At 42.9% G+C, this 22,254-nt stretch overlaps 2 protein-coding genes across 8 annotated transcripts; both read right to left on the bottom strand.

Annotated features, from left to right (window-relative positions):
- Nucleotides 1–5,148: 5,148 nt before the first annotated feature.
- LOC103699730 (signaling peptide TAXIMIN 1) lies at nucleotides 5,149–6,145 on the bottom strand. The gene is made up of 2 exons (XM_008781733.4): nucleotides 5,671–6,145; nucleotides 5,149–5,520 (listed from the first exon to the last, which is right to left on the bottom strand). Exons 1-2 carry the CDS (start codon nucleotides 5,781–5,783, stop codon nucleotides 5,397–5,399), a joined length of 237 nt encoding a protein of 78 aa, XP_008779955.1. The 5' UTR covers nucleotides 5,784–6,145; the 3' UTR covers nucleotides 5,149–5,396.
- A 7,477-nt stretch (nucleotides 6,146–13,622) lies between these two features.
- On the bottom strand, nucleotides 13,623–21,766 carry LOC103696356 (transcription factor GTE4-like). Of its 7 annotated transcripts, none has more exons than XR_602388.4 (8): nucleotides 19,923–21,766; nucleotides 19,795–19,840; nucleotides 19,594–19,704; nucleotides 19,226–19,301; nucleotides 14,356–14,580; nucleotides 14,183–14,271; nucleotides 13,988–14,074; nucleotides 13,623–13,855 (listed from the first exon to the last, which is right to left on the bottom strand). XR_602388.4 is itself a non-coding variant. In XM_008777954.4 (5 exons), exons 1-4 carry the CDS (start codon nucleotides 21,579–21,581, stop codon nucleotides 19,240–19,242), a joined length of 1,878 nt encoding a protein of 625 aa, XP_008776176.2. In that variant the 5' UTR covers nucleotides 21,582–21,766; the 3' UTR covers nucleotides 13,630–14,580; nucleotides 19,226–19,239. The 7 variants fall into 7 exon arrangements, 1 of the variants encoding a protein (XP_008776176.2); XR_602389.4 differs by having other exon boundaries at nucleotides 14,186–14,271; XR_602386.4 differs by having other exon boundaries at nucleotides 13,988–14,271.
- Between the last annotated feature and the right edge of the window lie 488 nt (nucleotides 21,767–22,254).

Here is a 22,254-nt window from a genome sequence, read left to right as displayed (position 1 = left end):
GGTTCTCGGTAAATAAGTATAAGCTATCAAAGCAATTCAATACAAAGAAAACACCTCTCCAAAAACTCTGTTAACTTAGCCATCGGAGGACCTTCGCCGGAATTTTCGGTCAAGACTTTGTGCAGGTACCCTGAAGCGCAGGAGATGGCCTTCTTCCTCCGTCTCGGCCGGCGTCTTCTCGGCTTCCATCGGCGTGGTCACCCTCAAGTCAAATTTCAACCACAACAGACACTACAATATTTATTCTTGAGCATGATTTATTTTAAAATAAATTTTATTTCTTGAAGACCACCTGCCACCTAATAATTAAGCCTATTGAATAGTTAATGCCACTTTTATCTTCGCTTGCATCATCTGCTTGCTAAAACGTCATATGTCGATGTACAAAGCCACCAATATTTTATATTATCACAATGATCTATATTGTTTCTTTTCCAGGTGGAAGGGCTCACTCTTTTCCTCTGGAGAATTCTTTCCCAACTAGTTCATGAGTTGCCTTCTTTCGATTTTAAGTTCAGAAAGATCTCGTTTCAGTCCATTCTGAATTTCTAGCTTTTGAGACAGTTCTAAAATCGGAGTTAGGGGTCCAGTTGAAGTTGGAGTGGATGGAAATTGAGTTGGAGTTTCATTCTAGCCAATTACAATGGTTTGATAAGTGGCAATTGCCTACACACGCCACTGACTCAAAGTTTGCGAGGAACTATGAAGGTTTGTGGTGACCGAGGCGTTTACCAATAGTGTATACAAACTCCGAACCTTCGATGGGCAACCCCTTCCGGGCATTGTAAATGGCGATTGGTTAAAGAAGTTCTATCAATAAGAAGAATACCCCGTTTTCGAAATCTCTCGAGTGTTGTTGTGTTTTTCGAGTCTTTCTTCTTTGTGTAGCCTTAGTATAATTGTTGAATGCTATGCTCTGTTCGAATGTTCTTATAGCTGAAGACTGAAATCCTGAGCTTGTAGCCGAGACAGGGGACCAAAACTTTATGTCTGAAAAACAGGGCCTCTCCCTCTTCTGTGCGGGCCTCTTTACCGCTTGAGCTTCTAACTGATCTTGTTGGTGCTTTATGTATGGCTAAGGTTAGGGCTCTATGTGAAATTCCATCATGGTTTGAGAGAAGGGTAAGATTGTCTATACTAAATATAAAGAATCCAAATCACTCACTTTCCACCTAGCAAGAGAAGGCAAGGAAAATGAAGATAGACTGGCCATTGTTTCTTATCTCCATCACTGTCCCACGCTAGACTGAAATGTATACCTTGGATAGGACAAACCAAGTGTATAAATCGCACAACCATGTCACCATGCTAAATGGAAACAATTGCAATTGCTTTATGTGAGAAAGAATCTTATGGACATAGTCAATAATTTTATTCCAAAAGCAATTCAGTATGATGCCCCATATGTACCAACATGGTGCCCTTCAGATCCTCCAATCTGAAATGAGCATATCATAGGCCTATTCTCTATGTAAAGAAACCTAATCTTTGTTACAGCATCAAATTTGATGCATCTTGGAGCACATTCGATAAAACCCAACCCAACCTGTAATCTGGATTGGGTTGGGTTTATTCCTTAGGTTGGTTTCGGTAAACATCATTCTAGCTGAAGTTGGATCGGATTTGGGATTTGGGTTCAAAGCCTGGGCAACCTAATCCAATCCAAACCTTTCTCAATTTTGACCAGCTCTCCTTCAATCCAATCCAATCTATGTAGCGTATTTCATATCAACTATCTCTTCTATCTATCCAAACCAAGGTATATTTAGTATACTTTAAAATTTAGATTCTGAGTTAATGACGAGAGACAGGATTCACAGACATGATATGTTAGCACAAGCATTGATTTTTCCAAAATAATGAAGCAATATGTGAAAGAATAAATCAGCAGATCGAACAAACTACATTATGACCAGGCCAGCCCTATGCTATGACTCCATGAGTTACAGTCAGTTATTTCTATATCAAAAGCCGATCATTGGCTCATATCCCCTGTAATTTGGTAAACAGATCACAGTAACTAGTTCGCTAATTTGAAGACAGTCGACCACAATTAGTTTAAATCCAGGGATAGCTCAATGCGATATATTTAGGGAATCCCATGCTACGAACTTCAACTCGTACCTAAGCTTCCGCTGATAACAAGAAGTTGTGCTTGGTTGATGTCCCTGTCCTGGCGAGGCTTGTAGAACAGGGGAAGTCCAACCAGTCTACGGACATCGTTTTTCCTAATTAAGAAAGTTCTTTTCCATTGTTTTTATGAAAAACTCTGCAAAGTAGTTAAAATGTAACAATGTTTGTTATGAGGGTCCATACAACCGTGTATTTAATTCTATATCAGCTATATGTTAGATAGATTTTAGATACTTATACAGGATCAAAGAACTTAAATATTACTTTCAAACTTAGCTTTTTTTTAGGTGAGATCTTGAGTTATGACAAATGGTATTAGAGCGAATCTGGACCATAGTCTATATAGACTAAAGAATATTGCAACACATGCCTAATTAGAATAAATTTGAACTCTTAGCCCAATGAGAACGCTAAGACTTAAACGTGAGAAATATATGAGAATCCGTGCAAATCTATGTTTAATCCGATATCGTCCATGCACTATATAAATCTTAGACATTTATATATGACTAAAAAATTTAAATAATATTTTTTGTTTTTTTTTTTCAGCCACCCATAAGGCCATAAGCATATCCACACGCACAAGACTCCCATAGACTAACTCGTCCCTATCTCCGAGTGCAATTACAAGAAGTATTGCTCCTCAAGAATGCATGATTAGACTGCCTCGTCCCCATCTCCAAGTGCAAATAAAAGAAGAATTGTTCCTCAAGAAAAGTTTTCATGATTAGAGAAAAGCTGCCGCGGAAGGTGACGCAGGTAGAGACCGTATTCACAAGTCACAACCATTGAAATATTCGTTTGAGAGAATCCCGGCAACTCCGGATAATACCAGAAGAATTGTAAAAACCCTGTCGTTCTCGATTGGAGCCCTGAAATGGAATATGGGAATAAACTTTCTGTAGCGGTCAGATGGGTCGTCCCTTCTTTTGAACAGTTTTAAATTAGATACTTTTCACTTTTATTATTCATAAATTTTGCTTAATAAAATTAGCAGAAGAAGTCATCTCTGCCGTCCATGATTTGTCTAATTCGCAGGTTGATCAATCGAGCATATGGCAGGCGTTCATTGTAGTGGCATACTTTTCATTTCTCCATGAAGTATTATGCATTGGTGAGGCCAACTAAATTTGGTACAATCAATCACAAATCAATTTCACCTAATTGGGCACGTCTGGCGTATTTTTTTACAGTAGCAGAATCACTATAACTAACTCCATTGTTAATGCAGCTAACTCAACCGCTCAAGGCATAAGCAACATTATTCAACGGTCTCCCTATTAAACCAGGAAAAAAAGTCAAACATTAGCCACCTACTATCGGCCTTACCTTTAAAGGCACATCAACATGAAATTTGATAAAGCCAACTAAGTTTGGCACAATCAATCACAAATTAATCAAGCTCTTAATTAATCATATAATTTTAACAGTTGCCAAAGATTTAAGACTTAAAGCACAACAAACCCAGTGGCCTTTGGCATATTTCCAAGAGGAGTTTTGTGGTGGAAATTTTGCGTAATTGCATGAGATGACCAAGACTTTTTATTTTTATTTTTATGAAGAGGGAGGCAAAGCTATCCGGCCTTTATTAAAAAAGGAAAGTTTATAAAAATTATTTATAACGGAATGAGATGATCAAGACTTAAGCTCTCTGGACAATTGACTAGTGATGAGAGTGAGAGAATCATTATTAGAAAAAGAAAGTACTCATCTATATCAGTACCCATCCAAACATACACCAGCTTCTATAGTGCAAAATACGCAATACAAATGATCCCAACTCTATATTAGTAACTATCCATATCCTCACCGTCGTGTGTAATTATGGAAGGCAGATTTCTTATAATCATTTTTGCAAACAATCATTCGAATGGATTAGTCACTACATTCCCTTTTGAGAAGATTGGTTTTACGTAGGACTTTGCTCATGCTATTTAATTAGCATAGTATTTGGTTTCACAATGTTTTCTTTTCAATCATGCATGGCAAAAATAGTCAGTCAGCATTTCCAGTGGCTGGTTAAGAAAGGTGGATGCACCTTTGCATCTTCCTTGACTGAAAGTTTGGTGGATTTGGACACCCAGTTTTTCAACGAGTAGGGGCCTCATTGTCTTAATCCTCTCTTTAGCATCTAGAACCTGTAGGAAAATATGTGTGAATTATTGGGTTTTTTAGGTTTTGTTGTCTAGAGGCAGAGGCCTATGTCGTTAGATTAGTATATCTGGAGAACAAAATGTAATGATAAAACTCTACAAGTGCTGTAGGAGCTATTACAAAAGGGGTATTAAAGAGAGGAGAATTGAAACAAGATGCCAAGATTCTCGCGTCTCTGAGGAATTGAAAAAAAAAAAAAACAACGACGTGTTTGTTAGAATGTACCAAAGACCGAATCCTTCCGTGGAATAGATTTGAAATGAAAGGATGGGAAAAAGTTAGGAGATTTTCAAGGTTCCCTATTTGCATGAAATGGTAATGCTCTTTTTTTCTTGCAAAACCCATGTTCATCGTCCAAAAACTACCATCAGAGTCTTTCTTACCGGGATAAGCATAAGTGCTATTATTTAACAGATCTTAGCTAGCTATAGATTATAGATCAAACCACCCTTTTAAGGGAAAAAAAGAGAGTTAAAAAAACATCAAATTAAGGGAAGAGAAGACAAAAAATTGGGACACAAGAAAAAAACAGTAGAAAATAATATGATTTCTTTTTCTCCATTTCTCTCCATTTTTCTAACAAGCTATTCAAACGAGAAAATTTAAATTTCTCTTCGCTAAAGATCTGTATTTTTTTTTATTTTATTTTTTATTCCTCTTTTGCTCCAATTCTTGGTCGCAGAGAAAGAGAAAAAAACTCTAAATCCATTGCGTCGCTCCTTTTTTTATGTTTATCAAATTTCCTCCTCACAGAAATTTTTTTCACTCTCCTTTCTCCTCTTCCTCTCGAAATCTATCAATCCAAACACGTTAAGTTGCTCCAAATTATAAACGTATATTGCCATCGCCATTATCTACACATCAACTAAAAATCCCTGGCAATAACTTCACCAAAAGGGGAGGAAATCTCTTGGCATCGAAGAAACCAGCACTAAGAATATATAGCCAATTTACAAGAAACAAGAGGGAATTATTTGTGGGAGAATAAAACAGGAGAAAGAAAAGAAAAGATCGCATAAGCATAGCAGCATAAAAACCCCATCTGAAAGAAATCTCATCCCGCAGCAAGATAGAAGAGGAGGAGAAGAAGAACAAGATCCAAGTAGAGATCAACACGGGATCTGGGAGGTGAACCACTCCATGACGTGGAGAGGGGCTTTGATGAGCTCGATGGCCAGCTCCACCACCACCGTCACGCACAGGCAGCACGGGCAGATGCACGACAGCAACAACCTAAGAATCCAACAAAAAAAAAAAACAAAATCCCTTCAATTTCTAGCAAAAATCTTGCGAAAGATTTGGCTCATAATTCCTTCCAATTTATTCATCTTTAAAAAAAAAATGGAGAAGAGAGGAAAAAAGGGGAAGGAGTACTCTTCATACCCGACGATCCAGATGACGACGCCGACAATGGAGACGAGGAGAGCAAGGAGGGCGAAGGGGAGGCCCAGCAGCCACCCCAGCGGCCGGCACTCGCAATCGCACTCGCAACACATCTTCTTCTTCCTCCTCTTCCTCTCTCTCTCTCTCTCTCTCTCTCTCTCTCTCGACCACTGACTTCTTAATCTTCTTCTTCTATGATGTTTGATTCACCGAGATGGGATCGGATTGGGACTTCTTCTTCGGCGGCGGAGAACGACAAGAAGAACACGTCTTTCTTGCTTCTACGGAAAGATTTCACGAGACAAAAAGGCCAGATAATGGCAAGGAGGGAAGGGAAGGGAAGCGAAGGGGGAGGGATGTTTCTTGAGTGTTTTTTAAGGTAAAACCAAAGGAGGAGGTGTTGTGCGGCTCTTGTAGGAAGTTTCCGGCTAAGCAAGACAGACGGAAGGTAAGACGAAAGATAAAGTTGGGGCTTGCGATGAGGTCAACGAAGGAACGGATTTGGTGACGAAAATCATAAAATCTCGATTTAATTGATCGGTTGGTGAATAATTAAATTACTTTCGTTTCCACCTTGTCCAATCTAGATGTGTTTTAATCCAACTTCAGGTCCCCACTGCCGGAGAAAGCATAAACAACTATTTATAAAAAATTAATAACCTACTTTACCAATCTATCTATTTTTTATTAAACAAAAATAACTTTATTTTTTATAACTCAAAAATATTTTATATTTTTTTATAATCTCATATTAACTCATCCTCTCAATCCTTCAATTAATGCCTTCTTTCTTTCTCTCTCCCTCATACACATATAGATGTATATTTATGTATATGCATACATATATAGATGTACATATGCATGTAGATGTATGTATATATAGATAGATATATTTATCTATGTATGTATATATACGTACGTATATGCATATATATATATATATATGCCGGAGAGAGAAAGAGAGAGAGAAAGAGAGTATTAATTGGAGAGTTGAGAGGATGAGTTAATATGAAATTGTAAAAAAAACATAAAATATCCTTAAGAGCTATAAAAAGTGAAGATATTTTTTGTCTATAAAAAAAGAGATAAATTGATAACCTACCATAACAGAAAGTAGGTTATCAATCCTCTTATTTATATATATACACATGCATGTTTGTCTTAACGTAGACCACCATGGACTTTAGAAATTATTGCTCAACGTATTATAATAATGATAAGCTCAAGCTTTGAGATCCCGATCCGAGTGCAGACGATGCGTTCGAATGACAATGCTCACCATCCAAATAATCATTCTGCTTGAACAAAGATCTTCTGATGCATCCACCAAAAAAGATTGTGTGATACGTTTTTTTTTAAATTTTATCATGCATATTATTGCATCAATTTTAAAATAGAAATCAAAAAATTAAAAAAAAACAAAAATTCTCCTACTAATGAATTCATCAATCTTTAGACGTAAAAAACAAGTAAAAACGAAAATACATAAAGAGTCGCCTGTGAGACAATCCATCGGTGTCCTTCTTTTCACTTCTCCTTTGCTTTCTCTTTTCACTAAGGGAGCTAATTTTATATATATATATATATATATATATATATATATATATATATATATATGCGCATGAGTCAAGATTTCACAGAAGGAATGATGGAGAGTAGATTGATCAGACACGATCCAAAATCCTTCCAAAAGACTTTGAATGTAGATTGTTGCTGGAAATTGGACCCGGGGGTGACTACTAGCCGAGGAGGAGGAGCTCCGGTGCGACGGCGGGCGGCATCCTCCGGAAACCTGCAAAAAGCCGGTGGCCGAGGTTTCCGGCGCCGGTTCTCCGATGCTTAAGTCGGGGGGGGGGTTAATTTGGAGAAGGAGATGGACTGTATATAGAAGTCACAGCCAGAAGTTATCCCCCTCCCCAGGGGGAGAAGTTCTCCTTTTATAGGAAGGGTGCCTGGGTTACCTGTGATATGACCAGGTGAATTTAATGAGTTACCGTTATGATTGGGCGTGATCGTGTGAATTAATGAGTTGCCGTGGGTGACTAGACGAAGTTGAGTGAGTCGGCGAGTTGCTGTGGATGGCCTGAGGTTTTGAGTAAGCTGGAGGTCCGTGGAGATCGTGCGCATTTAATGGTTGACAGTCGTAGCAGGGTATGGTCCCTGGTTGATATGTCATGGCCTGGCCGGCAAGCAAAGCATGGTGCGGTGAGACTGCTGCAGGGCATGGCCGCAGTACGTGGACGACGAGCTCGGCCTTCTAGGCTCGGCCTGCATGAGCTCGGTCTTCTGAGCTCGGCCTACATGAGCTCGGCTGCTTGAGCTCGGCCTGCATGAGCTCGGTCTTCGGAGCTCGGCTGCATGAGTTCGGCCTGCATGAGCTCGGCTGCATGAGCTCGGTCTTCATGAGCTCAGCCTGCATGAGCTCGGTCTTCGGAGCTCGGCTGCTTGAGCTCGGCCTGCATGGGCTTGGTCTTCTGAGCTCGGCCTGCATGAGCTCAGCATGCATGAGCTTGGCCTTCTGAGCTCGACTGCATGAGCTCGGCCTGCATGAGCTCGGTCTTCATGAGCTCGGCCTTCTGAGCTCGGCTTGCATGAGCTCGGTCTTCATGAGCTCGGCTGCATGAGCTTGGCCTGCATGAGCTCAGTCTTGCTGTCGGATTTGGGTGCTTTAATTGTACTTGTGGGGTGGTCCACTTTTTCTCCCAACACTACCCCTGACTTCCGAGTTCGAGCTACTTTTTGGCTCGGGCGAAGGAAGTAGTCCAGTCGTCGATCGTCCTATAATATAGCCAAATGTCTATGGAGATGTATGTGCTAAGCAGGGTATACCTCTCGTGCAGTCGGAGCTAACGGCCTTAAGTCGAGCTGTCCAAGTCGAGATAAACGACTCTGCTCCGAGGTCGACTTCAGTGGCCTTCTTTAGCTTATGGTCGACTCAGCAGGGTGCCCCCACTCAGATCAGGGAGTGTTGTCGTAGGAGGCATCGAAGTCGTCGAATGTCATCGAAAGTCGTCGAATGTCATCGAAAGTCGTCGAAGTGGCGTCAAATGTCGTCGAAGTGACATCGAAATGGCGTCGAATGTCGTCGAAATGGCGTCGAATGTCATTGAAATGGCGTCGAAATGTCGTCGAGCACTTAGATGAGTATAACGGAAGAGCTCGATCACTTAGATGAGCTCGAGAGCGGAAGAGCTCGAGCACTTAGATGAGCTCGAGTACGGAAGAGCTCGAGATGAGCTCGAGTACGGAAGGGCTCGAGCACTTAGATGAGCTCGAGTACGGAAGGGCTCGAGCACTTAGATGAGATCGAGTACGAAAGGGCTCGAGCACTTAGATGAGATCGAGTACGGAAGAGCTCGAGCACTTAGATGAGCTCGAGAACCGAAGGGCTCGAGCACTTAGATGAGCTCGAGTACAGAAGGGCTCGAGCACTTAGATGAGCTCAAGTACGGAAGAGCTCAGCTCGAAGGTAAGCATCAGCACGAGAACATAGACGAGGGAGGGCAATGTTGGAGATGGAGGTACCTTTTGGAGACATTTTAACAGCTCCCAAGCTTCGAGGTCCCTTAGGACTTGGCTCAGCACCGGCTGGGAGTCGTTGGAGGCCGTTAAGCGGTACGTGTTGAGCTCTGGGCCGCGCCGCTTCCCCTCGAGATCGAGGAGCTATGATTATGCATGATCCATGGGTACCCAAGAGCTTTGTTTTTTTTTTTTTTTTTTTTGGACAAGCTGGACCCGATCTCGTCGTTGCCTTGGTTGGCCAAGAGTTGCATTGTAGGCTAAGCTGACCCGGACCATGAGAAGGTTTAACTTCATAGTACTTTCTTGGGATGGAATCTCTTGTGAATCTAGCCAGAGGAGTGCTCATCCTTCGGAAGGCATTACAAAATAAGGTATCAGCTGAGCTTCCATTATGTACTAAAATACTTTTTAAAGCCTTGCAATGATGAAGGAAATAGATACAGCGTCGTCATAAAGAGGGCTCAACACCCTTTTGGTCTTCATCGGAAAAGAAAACAACTTTCGCAGTGCACGGATGCTTTGAGGAAGCTCTTTCTTCCGAGCTCGATGCTTCAGGTGTCCCTACTCGCCCGCCTTCTGATGGTATTGATGATGCCCACGAGAGGTCAGTTGTTGTTCCGCTCATCACGTGACACTAGGTTTTGTTCCTCAGGCTCTCTCCTGTAGGCATGATCGCGGATAAAACAACTCAACCGATCTCGGCGGACAAGTGTCTCGATCTCATCACGGAGCTCGTAGCAATCCTCCGTATCATGGTCGTGATCTCGGTGGAAGTGGCAGTGCTTTTTCGAGTACTTCCGCGACTCTGTCGGTCGCATTCTCAATGAAGGTCGGAGGTAGCCCTGACCCTCAATCTCCATGAGGATCTCTGCTCGGGTGGATGTGAGGGGAGTGTATGTCTGAAACTTTTGGAGGAGAGACCTCGGGCGAGCTAGGCTCTCGGGCCAAGGAGGCTCTTTCTCATGCCAGGGGAATCTACTGCTTGGTTGGGAGTGCTCCTCCTGGCGCTTCTTCTGCATCTTGGCAGGTCATTCGGCTGCCTCCCGCCAAGAGGCCATGGCTTTCTCAGCCTTGGCGTACTTGCAAGCTCCGGCCAACATTTCAAGAAAGTCGACAGGAAAGCTCTTCTCGATGGAGAAGAGAAATTTGTAGGACCGAGCCCCAGTCTTCAATGCCGACATGGCGATTGACTGGTCGAGATCGCGAACCTCCCATGTGGCCGAGGTAAAGCGATTGATGTAGTCTTTTAAGGATTCTCCCTCCTTCTGCTTGATGGCAAAGAGAGAATCCGAGGTCCGGTGCTGACGCCGGCTAGCGGCAAAATGGGTGGCGAGCTGCCTGCCCAACTATTCAAAGGAGAGAATTGAGCTGGGCTTTAGTCTGGAGAACCAAAGACGAGTTGCCTTGCGGAGAGTTGCTGGAAAGGCTTTGCAGAGTAGAGCGTCTGTGGCTCCTTGGAGTGTCATAAGGGTCTTGTAGCTATCCAAATGATCCAGAGGATCGGATGAGTTATGGCTCAATCTGTGGCATCTTGAACCTCTGGAGGATTGACTCATCCATGATCCATCGAGGGAATGAAGACTCTGTTGTAAAGTCAAGGTCGGCGTATCGCTTCGGGCCTCGGTTTTGAAGCATTTGTATCTGCCGCTCCAAGTCCTCGACTTTTCTGCCAAGCTCGGGTGGGGCTCCTGTTGCAACTTGGCATGGGGCAGACCCTGCCTTAGATGGGTGCTCCCGTACTCAAGGCGTCAGGCTTCGGTGCAAACTCTCAGGATAATGGATGCGCGACAAGCTCTCCCGGCTTGGGGGTCGAGCTCGGTGGGAGCTTCGGTGGTGGCGACGCTCTACAGAAAAATGACGTCGCAAGCGGCATCCTGAGGACTCATGCTCGTGAGGAGGGAGTAGAGGTTGATCTTCTACTTGCTGTAGGCCTTGGACGGCCGCAGTGAGTGCTTGGACTTGTTGAACAAGCACGTTGAACTGCTCTGGTTGGACTTGGGGGACTGGATCCGCTGGAGGTCTTGGTGGTGAGTTTTGAACAGAGTGCCTAGGGCTTGGTTGGGGACGTCGGGAGGCATTAGAGGCTCCTTTGCTTCTCAACTTCATGGCCACAATTCGGGCCCTTTCTCTAGCGCTAACTGTTGCTGGAAATTGGACCCGGGGGTGACCACTAGCCGAGGACGAGGAGCTTCGGTGCGGGCGGTACGTCGGCGAGCGGCGTCCTCCAGGGGACCTGCAAAAAATCGGTAGCCGGAATTTCCGACGCCGGCCCTCCGATGCTTAAGTCAGAGGAGGGCTTAATTTTGGAGAAGGAGTTGGGTGTATGTAGAAGTCACAACCAGAAGTTAGCCCCCTCCCAAGGGGGAGAAGTTCTCCTTTTATAGGAGGGGTGCCTGGGTTACCTGTGATGTGACCAGGCGAATTTAATGAGTTACCATCATGATTGGGCGTGATCGTGTGAATTAATGAGTTGCCGTGGGTGACTAGACGAAATTGAGTGAGTCGGCGAGTTGCCGTGGATGGCCTGAGGTTTTGAGTAAGCTGGAGGTCCGTGGAGATCGTGCGCATTTAATGGTTGACAGTCGTAGCAGGGTATGGTTCCTAGTTAATATGTCGTGGCGTGGCCGGCAAGTAAAGCATGGTGCGGTGAGACTGCTGCAGGGCATGGCCGCAGTGCGTGGACGACGAGCTCGGCCTTCTGGGCTCGGCCTGCATGAGCTCGGCTGCATGAGCTCGGTCTTCTGAGCTCGGTTGCTTGAGCTCGGCTTGCATGAGCTTGGTCTTCTAAGCTCGGCTGCATGAGCTCGGCCTGCATGAGCTCGGCCTTCGGAGCTCGGCTGCATGAACTCTTCATGAGCTCGGCCTTCTGAGCTCGGCCTGCGTGAGCTCGGCTTGCATGAGCTCAGTCTTCATGAGCTCGGCCTTCTGAGCTCGGCCTGCATGAGCTCGGCTGGTTGAGCTCGGCCTGCATGGGCTCGGTCTTCTGAGCTCGGCTGCATGAGCTCGACCTTCGGAGCTCGGCTGCATGAGCTCGGTCTTCTAAGCTCAGCCTGCATGAGCTCGGCCTTCGGAGCTCGGCTGCATGAGCTCAACCTTCTGAGCTCGGTTGCATGAGCTCGGTCTTGCTGTCGGATTTGGGTGCTTTAATTGTACTTGTGGGATGGTCCACTTTTTCCCCCAACATAGATTAACTGTGAGAAATTTTTAATATGTTTTTAACTTTCAAGGAATGACATGATTCTTTGTGATATGTCCTGATAATTACTAAATATATTGTGCGAGTACAAGAGCTTTTGCATATTTTATAAACAAACATGCCTTAGATTAGCTAATCATGTTATTCAAGACTTATATGGAAAAAAGAAAAAGTTTACCATGTTCATGTTGAAGATGCCTGGAGCCGAGCCATAGTTTCGAGCCATCATATGTATCGCGACTGAAATAAGTACTAACTACAAATTTCTGCACTGTTTTTTTTTCTTAAAAAAAAAAAAAACACTAGCCTAGGCTCTTGAAATTTTGGGATTGATACTTTATAATATAACAAAAATTTTGGGGTTACTCTCGATGCCTCTGCATTTCCTCGACCTTACAATTGCACTATTTCTGCTTTATCTCACTACAAGCATTACATGTGACATCCCTGGGGTACGTGAACAACCTGTCACTTACAAGAAAGTTGAAGTCTTAAAATATTTGTTCTCAGAAAAAAAAAAAAAAAGAAGTCTTAACATATTCAATGACCCAAATCTTATACCAACTTATCTTCTCTCAGGCCACCAACCATCTATTGTGACATTTCTGTTGGCGGACAACATGCAGTGGTGGAGCACTTGAACATAGATATGGACCTGAAAGACCTATTTTGACACTTTTGGCAGTAGAATTCATTCACATCAACGTTTCTTGCTTCCATCCTGGACCAGTGGTCCAGAGTCACTTGAATGATCAATGATTTACCACCAAGATAAACTTCAGCACCGTATTGAGATATCCCTTAATTTCATCACCAGCTATCCCCCAATTCATTTCATGGTAAAGGGAAACTGCACCAGCATGTAGTTGTACTCTCACTAGGACATCTCGATATCACAATACTTTCATTGGTATTCCAAAATTAACATGAACGAAGCTTACAGCCCTTCTAACAGTTCACTGATATCTCAGGAATGTTTCTAACAGAATTCGAGAAGTATTTCTTCCTCGTAATACGTTGAGACATCTACCTCTCTAGACCTTCCAGCACCCAAATTTGCACACATAAATCATAACCAACATGAAGATCAACAGTTTGAAGTAAACAAGACCCTCACAAGGAACATAATTTTTGTATCAAAATCTGGTCCCCACCACTCTCCTTTTTCATATTTAAAATTCAATTTCAACTTGATGTTTACCTATCCTGCATCAAAGTATATAGCTAGTCCATATTCAAGACTCAAATTATCTTTCATTGCAGTCATTCCAAAATTTAGATTCAACCACATAAATTCTTTGTTTTGCGAAGTATGATACAGGAAACCAGATTAGTAAAAAAAATGTCCCTAAAACTTGGTTCACATACAAGGTTCTCTTTTCATTTTTCATTTCTATTCTCCTCTCCCTTTCTCAACTCCTGCCAGCAATTTTTCACTTGAATCAACCTGAGGTTGTAGAGAACAACCTGCAACAAAAAGATTTTGAATAGTTGACGTTTGTTACTTGAACATCAAAAGCACAGCACATTTCCTTTATATACCAAGGAAAAGTGAGGAATGTCCAGAAGTGATGCCAAACTTATCGTCAATATGCTTACCGCTGTCTTATCAGAAGAAAATTGTGGAAGAATTTGATCTTTGGAGTTAATAAGCTAACATCAAGTGAACCTACCAACCAGCAGCATCTGAAAAGAAGAAAACATACACCCAAAAGGATACCCAATCACTGCGGTGGTTCATTCTGGATATTCAAGCAAAACTCCATCTCCACCTTATGGGATGCGTTAACTTACAACCTGATGAAGATACTTCAGACCCCCAATTTTACTTGCAACATATTCTGTTAGTCTGACTGAATTAAGAGGCTGCTGGTATTTCCATGCTGTCAAGCAGCCACATTGATGAGAAAGGATCAGAGACTGGAAAAGAAACCTACCTTCCAGAATCTATAGATTACAAATCATACATTACACATTTGCATGATATTGACAAGACCAGCATCCTCCCCTCCCCAATGACCACCAGGTTACAGTCAGAGTTTTCCTGCAACTATCAAACAAGCATATACAAGAAAATAAAAGAGCAGTATCACAGGGAAAGTTGATGTCCAATATTACAGGTCACTTCCTTTTGGGGCAAAATGATCTCAAAACTCATTGGCAATGCAGATTGTCAGCTTCGCATGGAACATCTGCAATTGGAAATAAGAATAAAATGTTATATTCATACAACCAGAAGTTAATACAATGAAATATGGAAAATAACTGTGAACAAACTCATGATGAAAAAAGTTGGCAATTATAAACAAGAAAGAATCACCAAACCATCTGCAGTATAATACTTTCACTAAAATAATACAAACAATCCGCTGTATTGAATATTTTGATATGATCATAATTGTTAAGAGAACTGGAGGCCTATTATTGGGGTCAAACTTTCTGTTTCCTGCTTCCCCTTTCACTTCAAATACCTCAGCAACATGGTAAGCTCATGCATTCAATAAACAGTATGCCTCTAATGATATTAGTTTCTACATGCAATAAACTTCAGATCAAATTTTAAACCACAGCTCTGTTTCATTCTAGATAAGGAATAAGCATAGCGCCGCTTGATGCAATTTTTCCCCCACAAAAGGATCCAGCATGTTTAATCATTTGCCTGAAAGTAAACCAAGACAAGCAAAATGAAATTGCCAGAATTAAACCTATGGGCCAGTACAGTCTGCAGTTCTTCAAAATATCAACTAGTAGCCAGATTGGGTGCCACAGTGACACAACAGGGATTTATTTCAATGCATGTTACATCATCCAATTATGAAAAACTAACCACTGCCTTCGCTGTCTAGTAAGCCTTCCTATTGCACCTCAATATGGGAGAAATTGTACACTTGCAAGTTTCCTGATACCTCTGGATCTGAAATTACTGATCCCAATCTGACAAAACTACTAAAATAATCTCCTGGAAATAATACATGGTAAATCAGTTACACAACAAGACAGTACTATGGAAAAATTAAAAGGCCTTTCTTTTCTGAAAATAAATACATGTTCAATTTCATCATTTCACCCACCCCTCCAGATTGGAAAAAGATTTGAGTCATGCAATTCCTTGGCTAAAGATAGAGGACTATCAAGAAAGCTTCCTCGATGTTCAACAAAGTGCAGCATATTGCTAGAAAGAGTGATATCACCTACATAATTCAAACATTCACATATGCTAACCAAAAAAAATGAGTCCCCAGTTCATGATCTGACAATGATTGCCACCAGGCAAAACAATGGTAATTAGAACATGATCATGTCTTGGCAGATTGGAGTAGGAAGTAGTTGGCTTTTAGATATTGAAAAAATCTACTCTCCTTAAGATATATGCTCCTTTACCAAAGAATTTCTAAAGCACTCCACAAGCTATAACCAATTAACAACACAATGACAATCACATCTAATTGCAGGTTGTGGATGTAGATTATCACAGTATGCATCTGGCATGATTGTTAGATATTATAGTGTACAATGGAAATAACTTAATGTTTAGGTTTCAGGTTACGCCAGTACAGGCAGTTTTTAGATAATACAATTTGGCATTAACCAAATAAACATGGCTTCAGGGTTCCATAACTGATTGTTTAGTTGACTAGAATCCCTTATAACATGTGGCATAGCAAAGCCCTAAAAATTAGATTTTGAAAATGAAATCAAATCAACCTTATGTCAGAAACCAAAGGTAAGGACATGCAATAAGCATCCTACAATGCCAAAAAGTGATGTACCCCTGCTGCTCTCCTCCCTAACCATCCATCTCCAGTGCTCCATCCTCTTCATCCTCCAACCTAAGTTTTGTAATCTAGCATTTTTTCCCCAAAGTAAGCCTCTGTAACATGCCAAACAACAAAAAGTGGTTCTTTGCTAACAGATATGATACACCATACGCCCTCAAACTGATAGTGGCTAAGGATTATTGAAATGCCAAAAAGATTCTATTTGTACGTTTGAATTATGATAGGTTGCAATGAGCTGTAGAGTAAAAACCTGTGCATACACACATAAATAATGAACTCCAAACATGGTTGTAAGCTTATAATCTTAGTCATTTAAGCCATTGTTAAGTTATAATTAGTATCGTTAGCAAAAATTATTAGAATCAAGGTTCGCCGTGCCAGTATTGGAGCCCGTACCAGTCGGCCAGCAGCATGGTTCAGTATGCCCGCATATCATTCTGTGTCGGACCCGTACCGACATAGCAGAGAGGGCGAGAGAGAACAAGAGAGAAGAAAAAAGAGAGAAGGGGAGGGCGAGGGAAGAAAGGAGGGAGAGACCAAAGGGCGTCGAAGGACAGCAGAGGGCTGGAGCAGAGGCTCCGCCCTCCAGACCCCTGATTCTGCCCCTGATTCTTTCGGAATAGGGGTCTGAAGGGAGGAGCCCCTGCTCCGGCCCTTCTTCCCTCTCCCTCTCCCTCTCCCTCTCCCTCTCCCTTCCTCTCCCTCTCTCTCTTTTCCTCTCTTTCCTTCCCTCTCTCCCCCTCCTATTGATTTCTCATTTTGAATGCTGGAACCATTCCGATGCGCCATCGGGCAGGCTTGGTACGCCTTGAACTGGGCGGTTTGGGATAGTTCCACATTCCTTGGTTATAATTAGTATAAGTGTTGGCCACTCTTCTTAATAAGGTTATCATTAGTTCCATTGAAAACTAGTTCGAAAATCATTTTAGATTATTATACCACATAAATCTTCACTCAAATGAAATTGGGCCCTCGCTTATAAGCTCCCCCTACTTGGTTTTCTAAAACATAGAAAAAGTGGTACCGCCAAAACAAATTAGGTTATCAAATAAATCCACTACTCATATGCATCTCTAGAGAAATCTGTCCTTCAACGAAAAAATATATTATTAGTAAAATATTCTTCACAAACCACTTTCTTACACCCTTCAAAACAAAGAGCCAGTCTTCCATTATAACTTAGCCATTCCACAGTTGCTTTGCAACAAGAATAGACATGGAAACTTGATATCCTGATAACTTCCTATGTGCATACCTACATGCCTCTTTAAATATACTAATTTTATGGTTTTGCAAAATTACCATTTTTAGTTCTATTGTGCACTACCACTTCAAATGGTATCAATTAGTTGATGTAGTTATCCACCATAAAAAGTTCAGTTCGGGACAGCATGGATGTTACTTATAAACCTAATGGGTGTTAGAAACTATAGGCCTCTATAGTCTTTGACTAAGATAATCATTCGTCTTACTCTCTCCAAGTACAAGTAGCAGTAGCATGTTTAACTCATGAGTGGATTTTTCAAGGAAACACGCACATCAAAGATGTCATACCTTTCAACTTCGGAATGCTATAAACATGCATGTCAATGAAATCACACACACACAGCTCATTACATGGACATCCCCCAAACATACACATATACACAACTCATTACATGGACATCCCCCCAACATACACATATACACAACTCATTACATGGACATCCCCCCAACACACACAGACACACACAGCTCACTGCTTGGACCCACACAGGCATGGTGGGATCCTTGCATGAATATGGATAGATGATATTATCTACATGCTCATGCAAATCTAGAACTCAACTAAATAGCAATCATTTTTCCAACAAATTATACTAATAAGTAAAACACCAAAAAACATATCCTTGCAAAGAGAACCAATTCTATTCATGCACCCAAGTAAAAAATTTTGATTTTGTCAGCATTATCTTCAAAGAGAGACATATCTTAAATGAATAAGTATTAAAATATGCTTAGTATTTTGACAATAAAAAGGGAATCATACTTCGCCGTTCATTTTCAAATTGAAAAGATGATCAAAAAAAATGTTGAGTTGAGCTTGATATGCTACAAATCTTAGAGCTATCTTTAATCACCAATACCTAAAAAAGAACTCTAAGGCCGCATTAGTTCGGGGCTTAAGGCAGACGTAAGGCCTAGACTAAGGCTTATGCTTGCCAGGCAGCCTTAAGAAACTCGCATAAATGAGAACTAGTTATGCCGGTCAAAGCATCTCATGACAGGCATAACTATTCCAAGAGAACCCTATCATAAGCTATTCTTTTCACAAATGCTTCAATCTATCCCAGCCTTATTTTTTTTCAATGGCCAAAACTACCCTTCATTCCTCACCTTCATAAATGTGTGTACATCTAAGTGGATTAATATGAGTTAGTTGGGAATGCGGAAGAGAATTTTATAACAAAGGTGAAGAAGAACAAAGGTGAATTATTTATTTGGAACATTTTCTCATAATAAAGGTGAATCTTATTGGGTTCCCCTCCCCATTTTATCTTGTAAATTTGAGAAAAAAGAAAGAAAGAAAAGACAACAGACAAAGGTGAGCATATCATTTACCCATCGTATCATAAAAACATGTTACTAATTTTATTTGGGATTGTGGTAAGGTAATTGTCATTTTAGAAATCATATGTAGTTGAATTATAAGCATTACATTTTTTTCCATGCTTATATGTCGTGCTTATATATTCATATTATTAGCACACTCACTGGTTGCTTGAATATTTATTTTAACAAAATACCTTAAGATATGCAAGTCAATGATAGATGATAAGGGTAAAAATGTCACTTATCCATCTTATGCCAAAAGCAAGCTTTTACATCGTACCGCAGCCAAACAACACAATTAGCTATGCCAGACAGGACTACAAATTTCTAGCCAGACAGGCACAACTAGTGGAACAACTATGCCAACAGGCACAACTTTCACTATTTCAATTTTTCTTATTCTCCAAGTAAACACAGCCTAAAGTACTAAATGCTAAATTTTTTTTTATAAAAAAAAGATCCCTACCTGCTTTTAACCATTCATGTCCTAGGTGAATGCGCTGCATCGGATCCATATCCTGAGGAACTTTCACTATCAGAATCTGCAAATCATCTCAGCTATAAGTGGATATATCAATTAAATATTAAATAAATCAAACTCACAAGAACTGCTGGACACAAAAGGATACTCCTAGTGATCATATGAGCTTATAAGCAATATTAGGTTTTTTTAAAAGAAAACGACAAGAATCCTTTCTTGTCAAGGGATGGCATAGTGAAAACAAGAGAATTGTTGGCTGGGTTAGAATTCACAAGGACACAGGTCAGTGTACCGAAAATATCCCCATTTAGCTTTCTAAAACTAATAAAATGTCATTGCAATGAACATATTACCACCGGAGGAGGATCCTGAGTCACTACTAGAGCTGGTTGAGCTATTTGATCTACTGGCCCCTTTTTTTTCTCCTCCAACCAGAGACATAGATGCAGCATTCTCTCCATCCACTGTTGTTTTTACAACATTTGCACAATCAGAATATAACTCATGAAGAAACAAATATAACAGCCAAAAACAAGTGCAATCAATAAATTTACCTGTCTTGCTTTCCTTGGGAACTTCCAGAACACCAGCATCAGGAATCTAGAAGAAATTATAGACAAAAGGTTAATGGGTAAATTCAAGCAAATAGATAGCTATTAGCCCGAGATTCTCTAACCCATACCTTTTCCTGCATTCTTTCCTGGGTTTGGTGCTTGGCCTGTGCTCTGGCTAGATTGGCAAGCTCAGCCTTCCTCTTGTTCTTACTAAGACTCTTTTTATAATTGGTCACAAATCTATCAAGCTCCCAAAGAGTCTCTGCATCCACACTGTCGATATCCACCTCAATTTCATCATCATGCTGGCTTAGAGAGGAGTTTCTCTTCTTGATAATCTGCACGATATTGTCTAGCTTCTCTGATGGCAGGCTCTGCAGACGACGGCTCAGCCGCTGCTTCTCCTCAAATGTCATATCCCTCTTGTTTGGGTCCTTAGCCTTTGGCTTCTTCAAGGCTGGAGGCCGACCTAAATGTCGGGTATAATTCACCTGTTGGGGCTTCAAATCGACCAGCATGGTGTGGACAGTGGAGTCCAACATCTCGAGGGTCCTTCGCATGTCAACCTGCTGAGCCTTCTTGGTGGTGGTTATGGTCGGAGGCGGGGGATGTGAGAGATAGGTGTACTCAGCCTCAATAGCAGGCCACCGTTGCTCGAAGATTTGGGAGAGCTGCTCAGCCATGAAGTGGGCATCCTGACCCTTGGGATTATAGGTCACAGCATTGCGGAAGGTAAGTCTGACGTCCTCAGCGAACTCTGAGGGGGTCTTGTACCAGTTCTTGGATAGCCGGGACTTCACGGTGCCGAGGTCCATTGGGTGCTTGATGATGTTGTAGTAATCATTTAGGCCGAGGCCCTTCACGTCAACTGGCGTGTTGAACACCCACGCATACTTGTGCTTCATGAGCTTCTGGAGCAGAGCGCTGCAGCTATTTAAGGCGTGGGCGTCGAGCATCTTGTCGACCATTTGAGCGCCGCAGTCCATCTCTCCCATCGAATGCTTCTTGCTTCCATTGGCCTTTGATTTCTTGTGACCGTGAAGCTCCGGCACCGGGAACTTCTCCTTTCCAAGGACGAAATCCGAGTTCCGGTACAACTGGTTGGCCTTGGGCGTCCGCTTCTCCTTCTCCAACGGCTCATCGACGCTATTTTCTGGCACCGAGACGCCAAGCTGGCGGCGGAGCGGGGCCGCCGTGGTGGATGCTGCCTCCGAATTCGCGGCAGCTCTCTTGGAAGAGAGAGGTGTGATGACTTCGTTGACAGAGAGCTGGGAGGCCGGGGCGGCGGTGGTGGAAGGCTGGGATTCGCGGGCCTCGAACCTCTTGACCAGGGAGCGGACCTGCTCGAGCTCCGCGATGAGCCGCCGGCGGAGCACCCGGACTTCGTGGCGAGGCCGAGCGGCGAGGCTGATGGTGACGACGCGGTGCTGGCCATTGGGGGAGCGGCGGCTGGAGTGGTTCTTGGAGGGGTCCGGCGGCGGGCCGTGGTTGAGGCTGGAGGCGTTGTCGTCCGAGGCGGCGGACCGGGGGCGGCGGTGATGGGGCGGCAGAGGGGGCTGCTGGAGCGAGGAGTGGACGTCATCGGTGGTAGTGGCGAGGGTTTGCTTGGAGGAGGGGGCAGGCGGGGGCGGGCGCGGGGCGTCAGAGCCGGTCGCGCCGCTGGAGGGCTTGGGGTGGTTCTTGCTGTGGGACTTGCGGGTGTAGACCTTGCTATCCGCCGTCCACCGGTGCTTCTCCCGGGAACCTTCGCCGCCGGCGGCGCCGCCCACCAGAGACCCGGAAGCCATTCATCAAAGGAATAAGGATCTGAGGCTCGGCGGCGGCGGATCGGAGGATAGAGAGCAAAGCAAACCCTCTATGAGAGATCTGGGAGAGGAATTGAGAAACCCTAAAAAATCTTTAGAAATTATTGGAATTCGCTACAGTGAGTGAGAGACAGGTAGAGGGCGGGGGGGAAGGCAAAGCTTGAGGTTGAAGCTGTGCGCGATAAGGAAGTGGGTCAATGCCAGCACCGCTTTCTCTCTCTAAGATCAGGTAGATGTTAGCTTCTATGAAACTGGGGATCTACCGTTGATTGGAGTGGATCCATATGAAGTTTTTGTGAGGCCACCTATTTTGCTTACGTGGCGGGAAAGGGTTTGTAGAACTTGCTGCGTGTTGATCCGGAAGAAGGGGCGGATCGCTTAGAGGCGAGGGAAAAGCATGTGGGGAAGGCAAGAAAGGTCGTGGACGGCACGCAAGCGACGCCGTTTGGGGCACTAAGGTTTGGACCCCGGGTGGTGGGGTTTGGGACCTTTGAACGGCGGATAGATGCGTGTCCTTTCTGTAGATTTTATTTGGTGTGGGTCGCACGCGGGGGCATTGCTCGTGCTATCGCGGTGGATCCGCAGCGATAAAGAATGACATTGATGGTTGACGGTTATATGTTTGAACCATAATTTGCCTTGAAAATGGATCCAA

The sequence above is a fragment of the Phoenix dactylifera genome, unplaced genomic scaffold, assembly GCF_009389715.1.
Source record: "Phoenix dactylifera cultivar Barhee BC4 unplaced genomic scaffold, palm_55x_up_171113_PBpolish2nd_filt_p 000139F, whole genome shotgun sequence".
NCBI classification, from domain to species: Eukaryota; Viridiplantae; Streptophyta; class Magnoliopsida; order Arecales; family Arecaceae; genus Phoenix; species Phoenix dactylifera.
The sequence above is the reverse complement of the archived record's forward strand: the minus strand, read 5'-3'. Positions and strand labels throughout refer to the sequence as shown.